Source organism: Capricornis sumatraensis, chromosome 13, assembly GCF_032405125.1.
Source record: "Capricornis sumatraensis isolate serow.1 chromosome 13, serow.2, whole genome shotgun sequence".
NCBI lineage: Eukaryota > Metazoa > Chordata > Mammalia > Artiodactyla > Bovidae > Capricornis > Capricornis sumatraensis.
Window position 1 is genome coordinate 78474303 of NC_091081.1, and position 20809 is coordinate 78495111.

General features: G+C 44.4%; 1 protein-coding gene and 1 pseudogene across 2 annotated transcripts in view; both read left to right on the forward strand.

Annotated features, from left to right (window-relative positions):
• The first annotated feature begins 901 nt into the window (after positions 1 to 901).
• LOC138089591 (BRCA2 and CDKN1A-interacting protein pseudogene) lies at positions 902 to 6270 on the forward strand (annotated as a pseudogene).
• A 12596-nt stretch (positions 6271 to 18866) lies between these two features.
• The window catches only part of SCAF8 (SR-related CTD associated factor 8), a 151612-nt gene continuing 149669 nt past the window's right edge, over positions 18867 to 20809 (forward strand). For both annotated transcript variants that reach the window (XM_068985394.1, XM_068985393.1), the window contains exons 1-2: positions 18867 to 18999; positions 19300 to 19436. In XM_068985394.1, coding sequence (XP_068841495.1) covers positions 18867 to 18999; positions 19300 to 19436 — 270 coding nt within the window. The remainder of the gene's footprint in view (positions 19000 to 19299; positions 19437 to 20809) is intronic.

Consider the following 20809-nt stretch of genomic DNA (forward strand, 5'->3'; position numbering starts at 1 on the left):
AGAGTTGGACTGTGAAGAAGGCTGAGCACCGAAGAATTGATGCTTTTGAACTGTGGTGTTGGAGAAGACTCTTGAGAGTCCCGTGGACTGCAAGGAGATCCAACCAGTCCATTCTAAAGGAGATCAGCCCTGGGATTTCTTTGGAAGGAATGATGCTAAAGCTGAAACTCCAGTACTTTGGCCACCTCATGCGAAGAGCTAACTCATTGGAAAAGACTTTGATGCTGGGAGAGATTGGGGGCAGGAGGAGAAGGGGACCACCGAGGATGAGATGGCTGGATGGCATCACTGACTCGATGGACATGAATCTGAGTGAACTCCGGGAGTTGGTGATGGACAGGGAGGCCTGGCGTGCTGCGATTCATGGGGTCGCAAAGAGCTGGACACGACTGAGCAACTGACCTGAACTGAGTCTCGAATAGGCCCTTCATGCCACCTGCTAGAAATACCAAGGTCCCCTTCTCCTCTTTGTATTCATTCATTTTTGGCTGTGCTGGGTCTCTGTTGCTACATGTGGACTTGTCTCTAGTTGCAGAGACCAGGGGCTCCTCTTGAGTTGCGGTGCAAGGGCTGCTGTTTGTGGTGGCTTCTCTTGTTGCGGAGCCCAGACTCTAGAGCTAAGGGCTTCAGTTGTGGTGCACAGTATAAGTTGCTCCTCAGCATGTGGGATCTTCCTGGACCAGGGATCGAACCTGTGTCCCCTGCATTGCAAGGCAGATTCTTAACCACTGGACCACCAGCGACGTCCTTCCCTTCTCCTCTTAACACTGCCTTCCAGATCCTCATTCTGCACAGCTTCCTATTTCACTAAGAAAACAGGAGACTGTCTACCCCAGCCTACCGCTCCATCTACCCATCAAACCTCATCTCGGCAGGACACTCTGCCTGGCCTCCTGTGACTATGGGTAAGCTGTTTGTGCTCCTAGCTGAGACCAGTCCCTGAGGGCCTTTGAACTTGCCACTCCCTCTATCTGGAACATGAACTCCCGTCCTCACTTTATTAGAGTCTATACTAAAATATCATCAGGAGGCTTGCCTGGTGGCCCAGTGGCTAAGACTTCACATTCCCAATGTAGGCGGCCTGGTTCTGACCCCTGGTCAGGGAACTAGATCCCACATGCTGCAATTAAGAGTTCACATACCGCAACTAAAGATCCCGCATGCGGCAATGAAGAGTGAAGGTCCCATGTCCCATGTAACTAAGACCCCGCATGGCCAAATTAATTAATTAATTAGAAAAATATCAATAAGTCTCTCCTATTTAGAATAGCAGCCTCCATCCCCACCTTCTGGTCTCCTTCTCTGACTTATTTAGCGCTTATCATCAAAAAATATATGTCTATCTTATTTTGATTATTATCTATCTCTACACAGAAGACTAAATTTCAAAAGGATGTCAATTCATTTTGAACTTATTTGTAAATTTAATCAGATCCCAATAAAAACATCTATGGATATGTATGAGAGTAGGTAAATGATTTCCAGTTTCATATATAAAAAGAATCAAGAAATAAGACAGTAAATCTTTTCAACAGAAGAGCAATAATAAGGTGGAACCAACATACCATATAATGATATATAAAAGCCTAAAATATTAAAATAGTATTATGCTGTTCAGTAGCCAAGTCGTGTCCAACTCTTTGCTATCCCATGGACTGTAGCCCGCCAGGCTCTTCTGTCCATGGGATTCTCTGGGCAAGAATACTGAAGTGGGTTGCCAGTCCCTTCTCCAGGGGATCTTCCCAACCCAGGGATCAAACCCAGGTCTCCAGCATTGCAGGCAGATTCTTTACCAACTGAGCCACCAGAGAAGTCCATAGGCACACATACATATGTAATAAATCTGTAGGGGGGAAATAGCAAGGACACAGTCAATACTCATTAACTGAGTGGTTACTCGATGGATGTAGGGTGAGTGTTTGGGATGGAGGTTTCAGGATTTGGAATGGGCATAAACAGAAAGTGCATACCAGAATAAATAGCAGGCCTGAGATGCTATCCTTAGAAAGACCTGCCTGCAAGTTTGACCTTGGCTGGTGTCTGGGATGTTAGATTTCATCTTGAGGGGAGGGGTTCCCACCATTGCCTAAGAGTGGCTCACTGTGCCTAGACAATATGGTTTATCCCAGACACTTGCTTTCCATCCAGAAGTCTTGAATTTTGGTTTTCAATATATGCCAGGCAGAGGGAGCCTGCATGTCCAGTTCCCAGGGAACACTCTTGGCGCCGAGTCTCTAATGAGCTTCCCTGGCAGGCAACATTTTATGTGTGTTGCCACAACTCATTGTTGGAAGAGTTAATCACATTTGTAAGACTCCCCTGGGAGTGGACTCTTAGAAGCTTGCAACTGGCTTCCTTGTGCCTTTTCCCTTTGCTGATTTTGTTTTGTATCCTTGCTCAATCACTCAGTCATGTCCAATCCTTTGTGACCCCATGGACTGCAGCCTACCAAGCTCCTCTGTCCATGGGAATTCCCAGGCAAGAATACTGGAGCGGATTGCCATTTCCTCCTCCAGAGGATCTTCCTGACCCAGAGATCAAACCCACGTCTGTTGCATCTCCTGCAATTGCACGTGGGTTCTTTACTCTCACTTTACCACTAGCGTTACCTGGGAAGCCCCTTATACTGTAATAAATCATACTGTGAAAATGACCACATTCTGAGTGTGAGTTCTCCTAGCTAATACCAAAGCTAGGGTTGATTTTAGAAATATCTTTCAGTGAGGGTTACACAGGTGTTCTTTCAAAAAACTCTTTAATATATTATAAATATTGTAATGTGAAAGGGTTAGTCGATCAGTCGTGTCTTGACTCTTTGCAACTTCATGGACTGTAGCCCACCGGGCTCCTCTGTCCATGGAATTCTCCAGGCAAGAATACTGGAGTGGGTATCGATTCCCTTCTCCAGGAGATCTTCCCAACCCAGGGATTGCACTCTGGTCCCCTGGGTGTCAGGCAGATTCTTTACCATCTGAGCCCCCAGAGAAGCCATAAGTAATGTATGTATTTGCTGATTAATCAAAAGAAAGCTAAAAGAAGACATATAGGAGTTATCCAAATAAGGAATAAATGTAATTGTGCAGAAAGCATTTCAGTAAAATGAAATAGCATGGCATTATCTAGAATCAAACCATAGAATATCTCATTCAAGGAGCTGAAATTATAGACAGAGTAATCAGAGGAATTGGTAAAACTGGAGAAGTAACCAGAAGTAGCCGTCCCTGTGACTTCCGTGAAATGATCTTCCCTCCATGTACTGTTCCATCTCCTCCTAATTTTTATCTATTTTTAATATTGAGGCACATTTCCTCTCATATGGATCCCCCTTTTTTCCACTGCTATTTCTTGGAAAGACGATAAATTACCTTGATACCTTTGTTGAAAATGAATAAACTGGACTTTCCTGGTAGCACAGTGAATACGAATCTGCCTGCCAGTGCAGGAGACACAAGTTCAATCCCTGATTCAGGGAGATCCCACATGCTGCAGAGCAACTAAGGCCCAGCACCATAACTACTAGCCGGAGCTCTAGAACCCACGAGCCTCAACTACTGAAGCCCATGTGCCCTGCAGCGTGTGCCCCGCAACAAGAGAAGCCACCTCAATGAGAAGCCCTGGTCACCGCAACTAGAAAAAAGCCCACGCAGCAATGAAGACCTGGAACAGCCAAAAATAAATAAATAAATAATTCTAAAAAAAAGAATAAACTGTATATGTGTGGGAATATGTATATATGACATCTATTTCCAAATTTTCTAATCCCTTCTAGTGAAATATTGATATATAGATTCATACCACACTACCACATTGCCTTGAAGCTGTAGCTTTATAATAATTATTATTTATTTATTTATTTTGGCCACACCAGATGACTTGTGGGATCTTAGTTCCCCAAGCAGGGATTGAACCTGGCCACAGCAGTGAAAGTTCCAGGCCTAACCACTCTCAGGGAAATACCCTTCCACTTTTTTTTTTAGATTATGTAGTAGCAATCCTTCCAATTTTCCTTAAAATTGTTGTAGTATTCTAAATCCTTTTCATCTCCATATAATATTTGGAATCAGCCTGTCTATTTCTAGGGAAAAAAGACCCTGCTTTTTTTAGAGAAGTGCATTGAACATTTAAACCATTTTGAAAACTGATATCTTAACAATACTGCCTTCACTCCTTGAATGTGGTTATCACTCTTGGATTATAATTCAATAGTATTTTATTTTGTGTAAACTGTTCCTGCTTTGGTATTGGGAACTCTCTCAGTTGGTTCCTGTGTTTCTTTGATACCATCATCGTGTGTGCATGTGGGTGTGTATTTGTGTGTCTGTAGTTCTTCCCAGCTTTTCAATAAGGTTTCTCTGCTCTGGTTGATGAGAATTCAGTATCTCCTAGTTCTGCGAATTATTCAGCTTTGAGCTCCCAAGTGCTTTGCTTTGCCTGACCTTGCAGTGTTTTCTCTAGACACGTGTTGCTTTGCATTCAGCCAAAACTCAAGGTGACATTTATGATGAATTTCTGGAGCCCTTTCTGCACATAGCTCTCTCCTCTCGAGTATCCCGCCCTCCAAACTCCAGCCACCTTTTGAAAATCTGAACTCCGTCTCCTCAACCCAGTAAGACTCTCATGCTGTTGGGGTTCCTCATCCCCGCATTGTGGTTCAGAAAGAGCCACCAGGAAGAAACTAGAGGTATCGTTGGGATAACTATTTTAAAAAGATTTTTTAAATGTATTTATGTATTTGGCTGTGCCAGGTCTTAGATGCGGCAGTTGGGATTTTATCTCTGTTGCAGCATGCAGGACCTAGTTCCCTGACCAAGGATTGAACCCAGGACCCCTGCCTTGGGAGCAGTGTCTTACGCACTGGACCATCAGGGAAGTCCAGGATAACATTTTTATTATCCTTCTCTATTGCCCAATGTCTGAAAACAAGTGTTGCTTATATTTTGTACATCCTTTAGTTGTTACTATAAAAAGCCAAGTGTGGTCCCAGTCAGTATTCCATTACAGCAGGAAGCACAACCCTCTACTGTTTGGGTTGCTATTTTACATGGTATATATTTCTGTAACTTATTACAGTTGCTAATATAATCCACATATGCACATATAGAAATGCAATTGACTTAAACTATTATTAATTCTATAACTTATCTGGAGATGTTTTTAAAGTTTTCCATTCAGATAGTTATGTTAAAAAAATACTTTTTGTTTTTCTTTTCAGTTCTTAGAATTCTTATGTCTTTATCTTGCTGTGTTGGTTTGGGCTTCTGGGATAATATAGGACAACTGGTAATAACGGGCATCCATTCCTATTCCTGGTTTTAAAAGGAATGATTAATATTAGCTTTAGCTACTGTTTTTAGATCCTGATTAAAATACAAGTTAAGGGTCCCAGCCGAAGCGTCGTGCTGTGAGCCGCATGCCCCCGGCTCTGGGCAAGGAGGAACAGGAGGATAGAGTGGAGGAAGAGGACCAAGACGACAGTGACGAAGAGGATGGAGAGGACGAGGTGGTCAATGAGGAAGTGAATATTGAATTTGAAGCTTATTCTATCTCAGATAACGATTACAATGGAATTAAGAAGTTACTACAGCAGCTTTTTCTAAAAGCCCCTGTGGACACTGCAGAACTCACAGATCTCTTGATTCAACAGAACCGCATCGGAGTGTGATCAAGCAAACGGATGTTTCGGAAGACAGCGATGATGATGTGGATGAAGATGAGACTTTTGGTTTCATAAGTCTTTTAAACTTAACTGAAAGAAAGGGTACCCCTTGCGCTGAGCAAATTAAGGAGTTGATTCTGCGCCTCTGTGAGGCCTGTGAGAAGAGCATGGTTGAGGAGCTGGACAGGCTTTTCAACGACACCGCCAGGCCTGTGGGCTTTCTGCTGAGTGGGAGATTCATTAATGTTCCTCCACAGATCGCACTGCCCGTGCACCAGCAGCTTCAGAAAGAACAAGCAGAGGCACGCAGAGCTAACAAGCCGTGTGGGAAGTGTCGCTTCTGCCTTCTGATTAGCAGCAGGACGTTTGTGGAAGCAGGAAAAAGCAATTTCAGAAAGAAACGGAGCAACCAAAAGAGAGAGGAGTTAATGTTTGCAAATGCGGAAGAAGAATTTTTCTATGAGAAGGCAATCCTGAAGTTCAACTACTCAGTGCAGGAGGAGAGCGACACGTGTCTGGGAGGCCGATGGTCCTTTGATGATGTACCAACGAAGCCCCTGCGAACTGTGATGTTAATTCCAGGCGACAAAATGAATGAAATCAAGGAAAACTGAAAGAACGTCTGTCTAACCCATCTCCCATGGACCGTGGTGGGCTGGCTTCTGCACAGTTGCCAGAAGACTTGGTGGAGGCTTACTGAAAAACTCATGACTTTATTCAGATGGAGGCCCTCTACAAAAAGTAGGGTTCTGTCACCCGTGTCTGTGACACATTTACAAAATATCTTTGCTTTTTTAAAATTGTGGTCAAATTAAGAACGGTTGATTAAGAATTTTTCCAGTATGAAGAAAAACCATGGGGTAGTAATTTAAAGAACTCAATAAAAAACTTCTATTTTTAGTTTTTAAATAAAAAAAAATAAAAATAAAATAAAATACAAGTTAAGGAAGTTGTCTTTTATAATTCCTTTGTGGTTTGTTTTGCGGTATACTGAAAAAAGTGTCCCCTCCCCCCCAAGTTATATTTACTTCTTAATTGCTGGACCATGTGAATATCATCTGACACAGCAAGAGTGAAAATTAATTTGTATGGCAAAAGATGTGATTAAGGATCTTGACTGGAATTTATCTTGAATTATCAGTGTTGGCCCTAAAAGCGATCACATGTATCCTTAAAAGAAAGAGGGAGAGGGCAATTTTATAGACAGACACAGGCCCACGTGAAGACACATGCTGAGGTCAGAATGATGTCACCATCAGTGAAAAAACACCATCAATGACAAAAGTTGTGAGGCAAGAACCAACCCTCCTCAAGAACCTGAGTGGAGCCTGACCCTACTGATGCTTAGGTCTTTTATTTACAGCCTTCAGAACTGTGACAGAATTATTGCTTTAAGCCATGAAATTCAGGGTAATTTGTTATAGGAGCCATTGGAATCTAATACTGTTTTTATTTAATTGTGATATTGAATCACGGGCTTCCTAGGTGGCACTAGGGGTATAGAATCTGCCTGCCAGGAGAAGTAAGAGATGTGGGTTGGGAAGATTCCCCTGGGGTAGGAAATGGCAACTCACTCCATTATTTTTGCCTGGAGGATCCCATGGACAGAGGAGACTGGTGGGCTACAGTCCATAGGGTTGCAAAGAACTGGATATGACTGAAGCAACAGCACGTTCAACTACCTCAAAGGTATTTTTTTTTAAATCCACTGAAACAAGCATATATCTTTTCTCTTTTAATCCCTTAAAATGTGAATTACACTAATGAGATTCTCTGATGTTAAACCAACCCTCCATTCCTACAATAAACCCAACTGGTTCATGATATATCAATATATGTGCACACACGTATGTTTCATTTGTCTTTTCTGCTGATTCTCATTCATGGTCTATAATTTTCAAATGTTGCCCCTAGAGTCTCTAGCTAGAAGAAACATAGCCTTGTTCAGTTTAGTCGCTTAGTTGTGTCGGACTTTGTGACTCCATGGACTGAGCACCCAGGTTTCCCTGTCCATCACCAACTCCTGAAGCTTGCTCAAACTCATGTCCATCGAGTTAATAACACTCGCTGTAGACCCATCGTTGACTCCTGACCTCTGGAACCGTAAGACAATAAATTTGTGTTGTTAGAGCCTCGACCAAGTTTGCAGTAACTTGTCACAGCAGCAACGGGAAACAATACACTCATTTGCCTTATGAATTCATTTGAAGATTTCCTTGAGGCCTTAGAGGAAGGACCAGTCTTTCAGAGAGGACTTGTGTTTAATTCTCCTAGTTGTTTCAGGGCACTACTAGCCTGGGAATGCTTCGAACTACATTAAGGGCTTAAGGTAATGTGTTTTGAGCAGCAAGTCCATGTAAAGGCTAGGCTATGTTATACTTTTCACTGTTTTTTCTCTTTTTTTTGGCTGCACCATATGGCACTCAGGATCTTAGTTCCCCAACCAGGGATGGAACCCATGCCCACTGTATGGAAAGCGTGGAGTCTCAACCACTGGACCACCAGGGAAGTCTCTCCCCTCTCTTTTCGCTGTTAGACAAGGAAAAATTTCTCAGAGTCCCTGGGTGGAGAGAGAGATGTGAGTTTACTTCTGATTCACCCTAACCTGAGTTATCCCAGGTGGCTCAGATGGTAAAGCATCTGCCTGCAATGCGGGAGACCCGGGTTCAATCCCTGGGTTGGGATGATCCCGTGGAGAAGGAAATGGCTAACCCACTCCAGTACTCATGCCTGGAAAATTCCATGGATGGAGAAGACTGGTGGGCTACAGTCCATGGGGTCCACAAAGAGTCGGATCGACTGAGCAACTTCACTTTCACTTTCTTTTCACCCTAATTCTGAGTTGTCACTCTCTGTGGGTCCAGCTCAGTGTAGTGAGACCCTCCTAAGACTCCTCAACTTGGGGGCCACCAGGCTTTGATTTCTGTCCCTTGTACCCCAGAAGGCTGTCAAAATCCAAAGTTCAAGTTTGCCCAGAATAGAAAATGCACCCAAGGCAAAAGCAATTTCAAGGTTCTCTCTGGTTCTCACTTTCTTTAAGCCTTGTCTTGTTTTCAACGCTTTCAGAGTTTTTCTTACTTATCTTTCTTTTAACCAGCATTCACTGTGGTTTTTAGTAATGAGGCTGATCTGAATAACCTAGTCCAAAATATTCCTGGACCCCTGTTAAAACTTTGTTTCTTCTGAGTCTGTCAATTCCAACATGTACACTTCTGGCTGGCCTGATTTTGCTGTCTTGTATTTCGGTTGGCTCCCACTCCTGATGTTTTGTTTTCCTGTTCATTTGTTTGTTCATTTAATTATAATCTCATTTTAAAAGACTTTATTAAATTTGTTACAATATTGCTTCTATTTTATATTTTGGTTTTATTTTTTTGGCGACAAGTTATGTGGGATCTTAGCTTCCCAACCAGGGATCAAAGCTGCAATCCCTGCATTGGAAGGCGAAATCTGGGCCACTGGACCATCAGAGAAGTCCCTGTACTATTATCCTCAGTAAACCTTTATTTGTCAAACTTCTTTGAAGGTTAGTTACATTGATGTCACTTTCCCCCAGAAAAAAAAGGATTGCCGTTGTGTTTTCAGTTGCCTGGAGGCAGGCCAACACAGTCCCAATTTAAAACGATTCCTTTGCTTGAGGTTTTTCACATTACCCAGGTATTGTGAGTTAGACCACAAACATGCAAGAAGTTTGACTTGTGGTTATACATTCTCAGGGGAATTTTTTTCCTCTCTTCACTCAGTTCCTGTTGATACAGATACAGGAATGTCTGTGCTTTTCCCTCTTCCCTATAACTTTGTACAGTTATCAAAAGCAAAGCTTAGTGACACTAAAGACTGGCAGAGTCCTACCATTACAGTGCTCATTTGTTTTCTAACTACAATGGTGTGAAACTAGAAATTAATTACATAAAGAAAACTGGAAAATTCATAAGTATGTGGAGATTAAACAACATGCTACTGAACAACCAATGGGTCACTATGTTTTATGTCTGAAACATATAATATTGTACATCAACTATTTCACAATTTTTATATATATATACATGCAAAGAATACCTAAAAAATAAAAAGAAGGAAATCCTGCTATTTGCAACAACATGGATGAACTTGGGGGGACACTATGAAGTGAAATAACCTAGACATAGAAACAGATATTATGCAATCTTACTTATCTGTGGAATTTTAAGTTAAACTCACAGTAACAGAGAGTAGAATGGTTATTACCAAAGGCTGAGGGTTGGGGGAGAGGGGAGATATTGATCAAAGGATACAAACTTTTAGTTATAAAAATGAATAGGTTCTGGAGATAGCATGATGACTGTAGTTAATAATAGTGTAATGTATACTTGAAATTTGCTGAGAGTAAATCTCAGGTGTTTCCATTTCCCCAAAAACGTGGTTACTGTGGGAAGTGATGGATATGTTAATTAGCTTGATTGTGGTACTCATTTCACAATGTACATCTAAACCACCTTGAAACTTTCAGTTCAGTTCAGTTCAGTTGCTCAGTCATGTCCGACTCTTTTCGACCCCACGAATCGCAGCACGCCAAGCCTCCCTGTCCATCACCATCTCCGGGAGTTCACTCAGACTCACGTGCATCGAGTCAGTGATGCCATCCAGCCATCTCATCCTTGGTCGTCCCCTTCTCCTCCTGCCCCCAATCCCTCCCAGCATCAGAGTCTTTTCCAATGAGTCAACTCTTCGCATGAGGTAGCCAAAGGACTGGAGCTTCAGCTTTAGCATCATTCCTTCCAAAGAAATCCCAGGGCTGATCTCCTTCAGAATGGACTGGTTGGATCTCCTTGCAGTCCAAGGGACTCTCAACAGTCTTCTCCAACACCACAGTTCAAAAGCATCAATTCTTTGGCGCTCAGCCTTCCTCACAATCCAACTCTCACATCCATACATGGCCACAGGAAAAACCATAGCCTTGAGTAGACGGACCTTAGTCGACAAAGTAATGTCTCTGCTTTTGAATATACTATGTAGGTTGGTCATAACTTTTCTTCCAAGGAGTAAGCATCTTTTAATTTCATGGCTGCAGTCACCATCTGCAGTGATTTTGGAGCCCCCCCAAAATGAAGTCTGACACTGTTTCCACTGTTTCCCCATCTATTTCCCATGAAGTGATGGGACTGGATGCCATGATCTTCGTTTTCTGAATGTTGAGCTGTAAGCCAACTTTTTCGCTCTCCTCTTTCACTTTCATCAAGAGGCTTTTTAGCTCCTCTTCACTTTCTGCCATAAGGGTGGTGTCATCTGCATTTAAATATATATAATTTTGTCAATCATGTCTCAAGCTGGGGTGCAGGAGAGACCTTATTTCCACATACAGCCACACTCTGAAGTACTGGGGGTTAGGTCTTCACATATGGATTTTGGGGAAACATAATGTAGTGTATACCACCACCCAAAATTGATTTTTAAAAACTGCCTTGAAGGGCTTCCCCTGTGGCTCTGCCTGCCAATGCAGGAGACATGGGTTCAATCTTCGATCCTTGAAGATCCTACATGCTTGCTGAACAACTAAGTCCATGTGCTACAACTACTGAGTCTGTGCTCGCCTGGGAACCTCAACTACTGAACATCCATGCTGCAGCTACTGACGCCTGCTCACCTGGAGCCCATGCTCTGCAGCAAGAGAAGCTGCCACAGTGAGAAGCCCACAGACTGCAACCAGAGGAGCCCCACCGCTTGCGGCTGCAGAAAAGCCCGAGCGGCAGTGAAGACTCAGCACAGCCAAGAGAAACTGAAAACATTTTAAGTGTCTTGAAACTTTTGGATTTAGATTACAATCTATACAAATTAATATATAAGGAATAAAGTCAAATCTTCAGAAAGCCATGGTTTTGCTTATTATAGGCTTTGAATTTAGCCAAAAGATATTAGCATAAAAACAAGAGGTTTATCAGAGAGATGTTTGCAGTGTTTATTCAATATGGTGTAGGAAAAAGGAAAACTGACGCTGGGGTATAAATCAGGGGGAAGGATATAAAAGTTCCAGTCACTAAAATTTTCTTTTTTACAACTTAATAATTCAAAGCAACTGTCAGATTATTAGTTTTCTAGGTACCTTGGTGTAGAAGACTTTGCCCTGAATAGCTGACATGAGAATTCTAGTCACTTGAATGAGATAAATGATACAGCAAATTTATACACTTGCATTCTGGGGGGCATATGTCAGTGTCTTGTGTTTGGTTGTTGTTGGTTTGTCCATGAGGCTCTGATCTAATCTGGATGAATTAAATTGGGTTACTAATCCATCAACATATGAGGAATACAATGGTCACAAGATATTGTCACCATGTGAAGCATTATTAGGACAGCCACCTCGATGCCACATGTCATAATGCCTTCAATTTATAACAGCTATTTGTACTAGGAAGTTAAACTGAGTCTAGGAATGTAAGGAAATGCCTTCTGGGTGATATAACCTCTTTCATTACACTCTGAGTCTTCTCTCATTCTATTGCAACAAAATAATTTGGTCTCCTTTTCACTGATCTGAAATGAATGAAAATTCCTATAGTCAGAAAATTCCTGTCATTTCACAATAGCTGCATAAATTAAGGCATGCAAAACAGCTTCTTCTCACCAGCAAGTTGAAGTAGTATCCATTTGGAAAGTCTGGGGAAACACTGAAGGTTGTGTATGTGGCTTGGGCAAATATATTGGGTCAGGAGTGTGTGGAAGAAGTAAGAAAAGATTCACCGTGAATGAGGAAAAGACATGGATCTGTTGGTTTACTCATTGAGGAGCAAATGTTATGCTTAAATCAATATTCAAACTACAAGGCCTGAAAATCTAGAGGTTTTTTTTTTAATCGTTGACCACTATTACTGACAATCTGTGATGCTTTACCTTTAGCTGTTTGAAGAACCACTTCTTTAACGGACAGTAAAACACACCTGCCAAAATCAAAATTTCTAAAAGTGAAACTGGTAGAAGTAAAACATTTACTGTGTATCTCCTTTAATATGTTGTGATTCTTTCAGGAAATATACTTGGTTTCAGTATCGAGTTTGGAGTTATTTTGGGTCCATTTAAAATAATAAGATTGGGAATTCCCAGTGGTCCAGTGGTTAGGACTTCATGCTTTCACTGTGTGGGTCTGGGTTCAATCCCTGGTTGGGAATTCGATTCCACAAAATGCATGGCATGGCCAAAAAGAATAAAATAAAAATAAAATGTATGTGTGTGTTAGTCTCTCAGTTATTTCTGGCTCTTTGTGACCCCATGGACTGTAGCCCACCAGGGTCCTCTGTCCATGGGATTTCCATTTCCTTCTTCAGAGGATCGTCCAAACCCAGGGATCGAACCCAGCTCTCCTGCATTGCAGACAGATTCTTTACTGTCTGAGCCACAAAGGAAGCCCAAAAGATACAAATTACTGAATTACTGAAACCGGGCAAAAATATTTTTTAAAAAACCCTTGCAAACTCAGCACCCTAATATAACTATTTTTGTATCATTTTCAATCTTTGCATTCTTAAAACTAAAATATATTAGTGAGTTGATTCACACTCCTTTGTATTTAATAACATATGTATTTAACATATGCATTTACCCTTTCCTATATTTCTAATCTTTTTCTAACCATTAAAATATTTTAAAAATTGTAATTAAATATCAATAACCTCAGATAGGCAGAGGACACCACCCTTATAGCAGAAAGTGAAGAGGAACTAAAGAGCCTCTTGATGAAAGTGAGAGGAGAGTGAAAAAGCTGGCTTAAAGCTCAACATTCAGAAAACGAAGATCATGGCATCTGGTCCCATCACTTCATGGGAAATAGATGGGGAAACAGTGGCAGACTTTATTTTGGGGGGCTCCAAAATCACTGCAGATGGTGGCTGCAGCCATGAAATTAAAAGACGCTTACTCCTTGGAACCTAGGAGTCCTTGACTAACCTAGATAGCATATTCAAAAGCAGAGACATTACTTTGCCAACAAAGGTCCGTCTAGTCAAGGCTATGTGAGAGTTGGACTGTGAAGAAAGCTGAGCGCCATAGAATTGATGCTTTTGAACTCTGGTGTTGGAGAAGACTCTCGAGAGTCTCTTGGACTGCAAGGAGATCCAACCAGTCTATCCTAAAGGAGGTCAGTCTTGGGTGTTCATTGCAAGGACTGATGCTGAAGCTGAAACTCCAGTACTTTGGCCACCTCATGCGAAGAGTTGACTCATTGGAAAAGACCCTGATGCTGGGAGGGATTGGGGGCAGGAAGAGAAGGGGATGACAGAGGATGAGATGGTTGGATGGCATCACTGACTCAATGGACATGAGTTTGGGTGAACTCCAGGAGTTGGTGATAGACAGGGAGGCCTGGTGTGCTGCGATTCATGGGGTCGCAAAGAGTTGGACATGACTGAGCAACTGAACTGAGCTGAACACAGTATTTACCATTTTAACTATTTTTAAGTGTATGGTCCTGTAAAACTAAATATAAACACTTCATACTCTTGTGCAATCATCATCAGCATTCATTTACAGAACTTTATCATCTTCCCGAAATGAATTATATGCCCATCAAATACTAACTCCCCATCTCTCCTCCCCCCGCAACCACCATTCTATTTTCTGCCTTCATGAATGTGACTATTCAAGATACCCCATGTAAATGGAATCATACAATATTTACCTTTAAGTGAAATAAGCCAGAGGCAAATATTGTATGATTGCAACTTATATGGGGTACCGAGAATAGTCTTCAAGTTTCATTCATGTTGTAGTATACATCAATATTCCTTCCATTTTAAGGCTTAGTGATATTATATTGTATGCATATACCCTAGTCTGCTTTGTTTGTATAAATGCATATACTTACATAAATGTATCTGTCAGTAATGGCTTTCCTGGTGGCTCAGTGGTAAAGAATCCACCTGCCAATGCAGGAGACTTGGGTTTGATCCCTGGGTTGGGAAGATCCCCTGGAGATGGAAATGCCAACACACTCCAGTATTCTTGCCTGACAAATGGGCTATAGTCATGGTGTTGCAAAAGAGTCAGACACGACTTAGCAACTAAACAATATCTGTCAATGGACACTTGGGCGCTGCCACCTTTTTCAGTTCTTTTTGGATGAATACCATTAGTGGAATAGCTGGAGCATAGGCCAATTCTATTAAAATTTTGAGGAACCATCCTATTGTTTCTCATAGTCTAATCATTTTATTGGCTGTATAATATTCCATTTTGTTTCTATGCCCTAATACTAAACCACTCCAGAAGTGTTTCCTGAGGAATCTCAAGTTTTCATTTTCTCTTTTGGATGGAAATTAGTTCTGGCTTAGACAATGCTTCAGATTTTTTTGTCCCAGTTTAAAAATAACTCATATACATACATTATTACTGAAACAGAGCAGGACCCTATGGTTCTTGCCCCCACCCCCTAGCCCCCAGTGTCCTCTGCTTGTCTTTCGTCTGTGGAAACTTTAGTCAAAGAATATGTTTGATCAGAGAAATGAGAACATGCAAAACAAAACCAAAAGATAGAATAACTGTCAAAGACCAAATAATAATAACATAGTCATTTTTCAGTCGCTCAGTCATGTCCAACTCTTTGCGACTCCATGGACTGCAGCACGCCAGGCCTCCCTGTCCATCACCAACTCCCAGAGTTTACTTAGACTCACGTCCCTTGAGTTGGTGATGCCATCCAATCATCTCATCCTCTGTCGTCCCCTTCTCCTCCCACCTTCAATCTTTCCCAGCATCAGGGTCTTTTACCTGATAGTCAAAGACCTTTAGTTCCTTCTCAAGGTCTATCAATAATATTCTGAGCCATATCCAGTGAGCTCTCTTAAAAGCGATCCCCGTCCCCACCCTGCAAAGGTGAAGTTAACTACATGATGATCAGACTGTACCTGAGACATAAGCTGCCACAGTTCCAAGAACTGGCCTCAAAGACGTGGAAACAAACTGACCCTGGAACTGAAGAATTAACTGTACAATCAAGACGAGGCTGTTCAGACCATCAGTGATCAATGTGAAGACGACTGTCAGAGCTGACTGTGCTCTTTCTGCATGTAGCCCACCCCAACCCCGGCTAGAAAAGCTCTTGCGCAACTGATTGTCAGTGGAGAGAGCTGGCCTTTGAACAAATGTCTGCCCTCCCTACTGGTTCCGTATCTGAAATAAAGCGAATCTTTCTTTCTACCAGCCTGGCCTGCTTATTGGCTTTTCAGTGGCAGGCAGCTGCCCCCCCCCACCTTCTGGTTACATCACCTCTGATAGCTGATAACTGTTTTTGCTTACTGCCACCTCAAAATGACTCCCCTTCTCAAGGACATGCCCCATTGATGGGAGTAAATCTTGTCTAGCTTGATTTCTGCTTTCCCATGTGGGGGCCGCTAGCATATATTTAAACTTGAGTCAATTAGAGTGAAATAAAATTAAAAACTCATTTTCTCAGTTGTGCCTGACATATTTCAAGTGCGTAACAGTCACAAGGAGCTTGTGCTACTGAATTGGGCATCACAGATACAGAACATTTCCACAATCTCAGAAAGCTCTATGGTGAGCGCTGCTCCAGACTGTTTGACTCTGACCACTTTGTTACAGCTGAATTAGAGCCTATGAGTTACTCCCCCAAATGATTAAATCCTAGGAGAAAGGCCAATGATAAACACATTCAGAAGAGAGCACCACAAACTCTGGAATGTGAGTTTCAAAATTCACCATTGGGAATATCTCTTCCAGTGGCTGGACTACCCCTGCCGGCTGTTTCCCACGTCAAGTCTTCATAATATGAATTCTTGGTCTTAAATTTGTTACTGGTCACCTAATCCAGGCTGGGTCAATCCAGTTCCTTACTTTCCCCCTAAGATAATTTGGAACTGGGAGAGATTGTCAGCCAGGTGGTCCTGTAGCTGTTTAGAACTATAAATTTAGGAGAAACAGTCATATCTCACTATGTAAAACTGAGCTGGATATAGCAATGGAAAGAAAGCTCAAGCAGGTAGGCGGAGATTAAATCGCTTCGGGCTTTCTAAATTCTGGGTTCAGGTTCCTTCCTTAGGCCCATCAGCATCCATAACTTTGCATTACAGGAGAAAAGTCTGCATCCTAACAGTAAATTCTTTAATGCTTAAGCTAGCTCCAATTAGCTTATTATCTGGGACTCAAGAGTCCTAATGTACATGCATACATAAACCACACACATAGGCATTGACATACAACACAGAGGTGTGCGTAGTTGTACACAAACTTTGCATTGTCATCACACTGGGCTCCCAGACTACTTTTCCTTTTCCTACTTTTAACCTCCTTCCCACTAAAAATGTGCTTAGGTTGTCCTCTGCTTTTTTAATTCTTTTCCTTCCCTTGATCAAAATATGCCTTCTGCAATTCTAGCTATGGAAGCTTTAGGAAATCAAGTCCTGTACTACTGTTAACAATGGATTTAAATATATTTTTTTAATGTAATTTTTCAGCTTGTATAGTACCTTAATCTCTCAGGCCTAAGTAATTCAGTCAACATTCATCAATCGATAATCAACTGAATTGATAATCCTACATAGGCCAGAGCAGCAAATGGTGAGTGTTAGGATCCCGCAGGACCAGAACTGAGTGGGTACCTCCCCAAGTGCCAGCATGCTACTGCAGATTAATTGATGGAGGAAAGAGGATGAGGAGTCAGCTGGGAAAGAACAGAGCAACAAAACCCCAGAGGGCAAAGGCACACCCCGAGTCCGTAGGAAAGCACTCAGTGTGGTCAGGGAACAAAGGAGACCAGAGTGGCCGGAGTAAAGAGCGCAGGGGGAAAAGTAGTGTGAGCTGACAGGTGGGGCCTTTAGGCCAAGGTAACCGGATAAGATAAAACCTGAAGTGCAATGGGAAAGTCTTAAAAAAGATTTGAAAAAGGAAGTGAACTGATCTGATTTGTGTCTTAAAAAAGAATTACCCATTCTGGCTAGTCCAGAGAAGGAGGGATAGGGACCAGTTTAGGAGGCTACTGCAATTGTTGGCAAGAGATCACAACGGCTTAGCGTATGAGGATGGGAGGCAAAAAGATCTGAGATTTTTCAAGATGGAATATAAGCTCTTCCGGTTTTCCATTTTACCTTCTAAGTAGCCAGCGGCCATATTAAAGTTGTCAATGGAGAAGACTCATAAAAACTACTAGGCCCTACCACGTCAAGAAGGGTCTGTCTTCCTGTTTCACAGGGCTCTGAGCTCAGCTCTTACCTTGGTTCCAATAATCCTATAGAGAAAAATCCCGCAGTCACCTATCTCCCTTTCCTTTGACGAGCAGCAACTGCTGAAAAACGACAGTGGTGTTTGGGGTTCACTGATAACACACCCAACTTTCCACTTAAATGCTCACTTTTAATTTGGTATCGGTTATCTCACACTGCATCAAGTGACAGAGGAGGCATTTTGCTAGCAGCTTCTCCTACTTCATCTAGAAAAACTGTATTCACCATCTGATTCTCTACAACCTCGGGCAAAATTCCTTTAGAATAATCAATCGTTTATAGAGGACGGGTGCCCTTTCGCCTATGCAGATCTCGTGCGTTCTGGGCACCGCTTCCCGCCGCGCAGACAAATGAACTCATTGTCTGCACCACGCCAGTCCCCCCAGGATTTTATGCAGCATGCATTTCCTGCACCGAGAAGCTGGCTGCAGGCGTGCTTCCCTCGTTCCCCTGCCCCCGCCCGAATCTCAAGCTTTTGTTTCTAAAGGTTTTCTCCCGACGCTATTAAAAATGCTTGGGCACATCGTTCCCAAATAAGTGACCAACTAGGAAGTTTTCTGGCTGTTAACCTCGAGGCCAACGTCCAGTAAAGTTTTGAAAAAAATCAACTAAACCTCGTGTAAAGAGGCCAGTCCCTATGGAAACAACGGAAACGCGGATATTATAGCCTAAACTTGCCGGGAGGGGGGTGGGGGCGGGATTTGGGTTTTTCTTAAGATCAACGCTTTGCAGTGGCCCACTCCCCCCGCAGGGCGCTCCAAGGGGCTGCAGCCCGGATTCCCGCAGCGGCGAGGAGGTGGTGTGTGGAGAGGACCGGGCGGGGGTTGGGGTGGGTAGAGCTGAGCCCGGCCTCCCGGCGGCGACGCTCTGGCCCGCCCGCGCGCGCGCACGCTCGATGGTTCCGCGCGACGGCCCGGACCCGCGCGGTCCCGACGCCAGGGGGCGCGCTGGCCGGCGCCGCGGATCCCCGAGCTGCGCGGCCCGACTCGCGTCCGCCATATTGGATGCCGCAGCCGCCGCTGCCAGCGCTTCCTCCTCCGTCTTCGCGGCGCGCCGCTGGTTCCTACGGGCCCCGAGCGGCGGGGAGGCGAAACAGGAGCCCGCCGGAGGAAAGAGGAAGGAGGGGGTGGAGAGAAGTCGGGGACCGGGGCTGGAGGGTGGAAGCCCGAGACCGAGCGGGACGGAGAAGAGAAGGCGCCGCGGCCCGGCCCCTCCCCCCCCGCCCGCCGCCGCCGACCCGCCCCGGCAGCGCCTCTGTTCCCCTGCCCGGCGCTCCGCCCGCCCTAGCGGCCATGCCGGGGCCTCGCCGCCCCTAAGGGAGAGCCCTTCCCCTCCAGTGCTTGCCTCGCCTTTCCCCTGGGCCCGGGGGGTCGCAGCGGCCCGGCCCCCCACCCCCCGTCCCCGCCGCCGTCGGCACGCCCGCCCCCTCACACCCCCCACCCTCCTCGCGGCGCCGCCGCCGCCGCCCCCGTCTCGCTCTCCCGACCCAGTGCAGTGGCCGCCGCCTCTTCCGCCGCCGGGCTCCGGGCCTCCGCACCGACAACATGGAGGCTGTGAAAACCTTCAATAGCGAGGTTGGTATTGCAGTCTTCGCCTCTCCTCCCCCCGACCCGCTCCTGCCCACGCTCCCCACCCCGACCTCCGACCCCCGACCCGGGACAAGGCCCGCCGCGGGAGGGCTGGGCACGGGCCCGCAGGGCTTTCTCCAGGGTGGGGCGAGCGGCGGCCTGGCCGTGCCCGTGGGGGAGGGGTGTTGCTCCGTCCCGGCGCCCCTCCCCCGATCCCGGGGTGGTGGTGGGGGCGGGGGAGGTTCCGGTGTCTCCAGCACCTACTCCCGAGTGGCTGCGGGGGTGGAGGGGGAGGCCACCGGTTGGGCCCTCCCCCGGAGGCTCCCGACAGGTCTCTCTGCGGGTCAGTTCCGCCGAGGCCTGGCCCGCCCACCTCTTTTCCTGGGCCTGCGGGATTTTTAACTTGGAGGCCAGGCATCCCCGCTTCAGGCCTTCCCCCGGTCCTTAATGAGGCAGGCATTGATAGGGGTGGTAGGGTTTGGAAGTGCTGGAAAAGCACCTCCTGGGATGCTCATCTGTGGTCACATTGCAAGCAGTGTTTGTTTATAACCGAGATATCGTTGGCTAGGTAACCTGCCAACCGGGGACTTAAGCTTAAGGGGGATGGTTGGTCGGGAAGCGAGGTTATTCTGCAAATTTTTCCTGTCCTTACCTCCCCCCCAACCCTCCTCACCGCCAACTCTTCTCACCATCACGACATAAAGCAGGAGAACTGTGCATGCCGAGAGGAAAGATGCGGGAGAGGCATTTCCCATGGGCTCCTTCACGTGTCATACATAAGGCTAGATTTTAAATAAGCAGCTGTCCGGTGTTCACTATTTGATTGAGTTTACTAGTCGGAAGGGAGACACGTTTCGATAAAAATAGTCGTGTCCGACTCTGATCCCATGGGCTGCCAGGCTCCTTTATGCAGTCAAGATTACTGGAATAGATAGTTATTTCCTTTTCCAGGGATCTTCCCCACCCAGGGATCAAACCCGGGTCTCCTGCATTGCAGGCAGCTTCTTTACTGTCTAGCCACCAGGGAAGCCCTAAAATATTTTAAAACCTTTTAAACACTCTAATGTGAATAGACTTAACTATATTAAACAAACATTTAACAAGTAGTTGTCTACACAGCTTATCCGTACTTGTATGCCTTAGATACAAATATTTTAATATGATGTTAATTAGATTTGCATCAATTTTAAGAACTTTTCATGTGGAGGCACTAATACTCTGTTCAATATAGTCTAATAGTGATAGCCTAAACAATTTTTCTTTTCTTCTTCCCTGCTCCCTCCCTCGCTTCTATCCTTCCTTCCTTCTTTGGAGAATTAGCATTTGAGAAACTTAGAAGAGGCTAAAAGTTAGATCTAACAATCCTGTGAATTAGACTT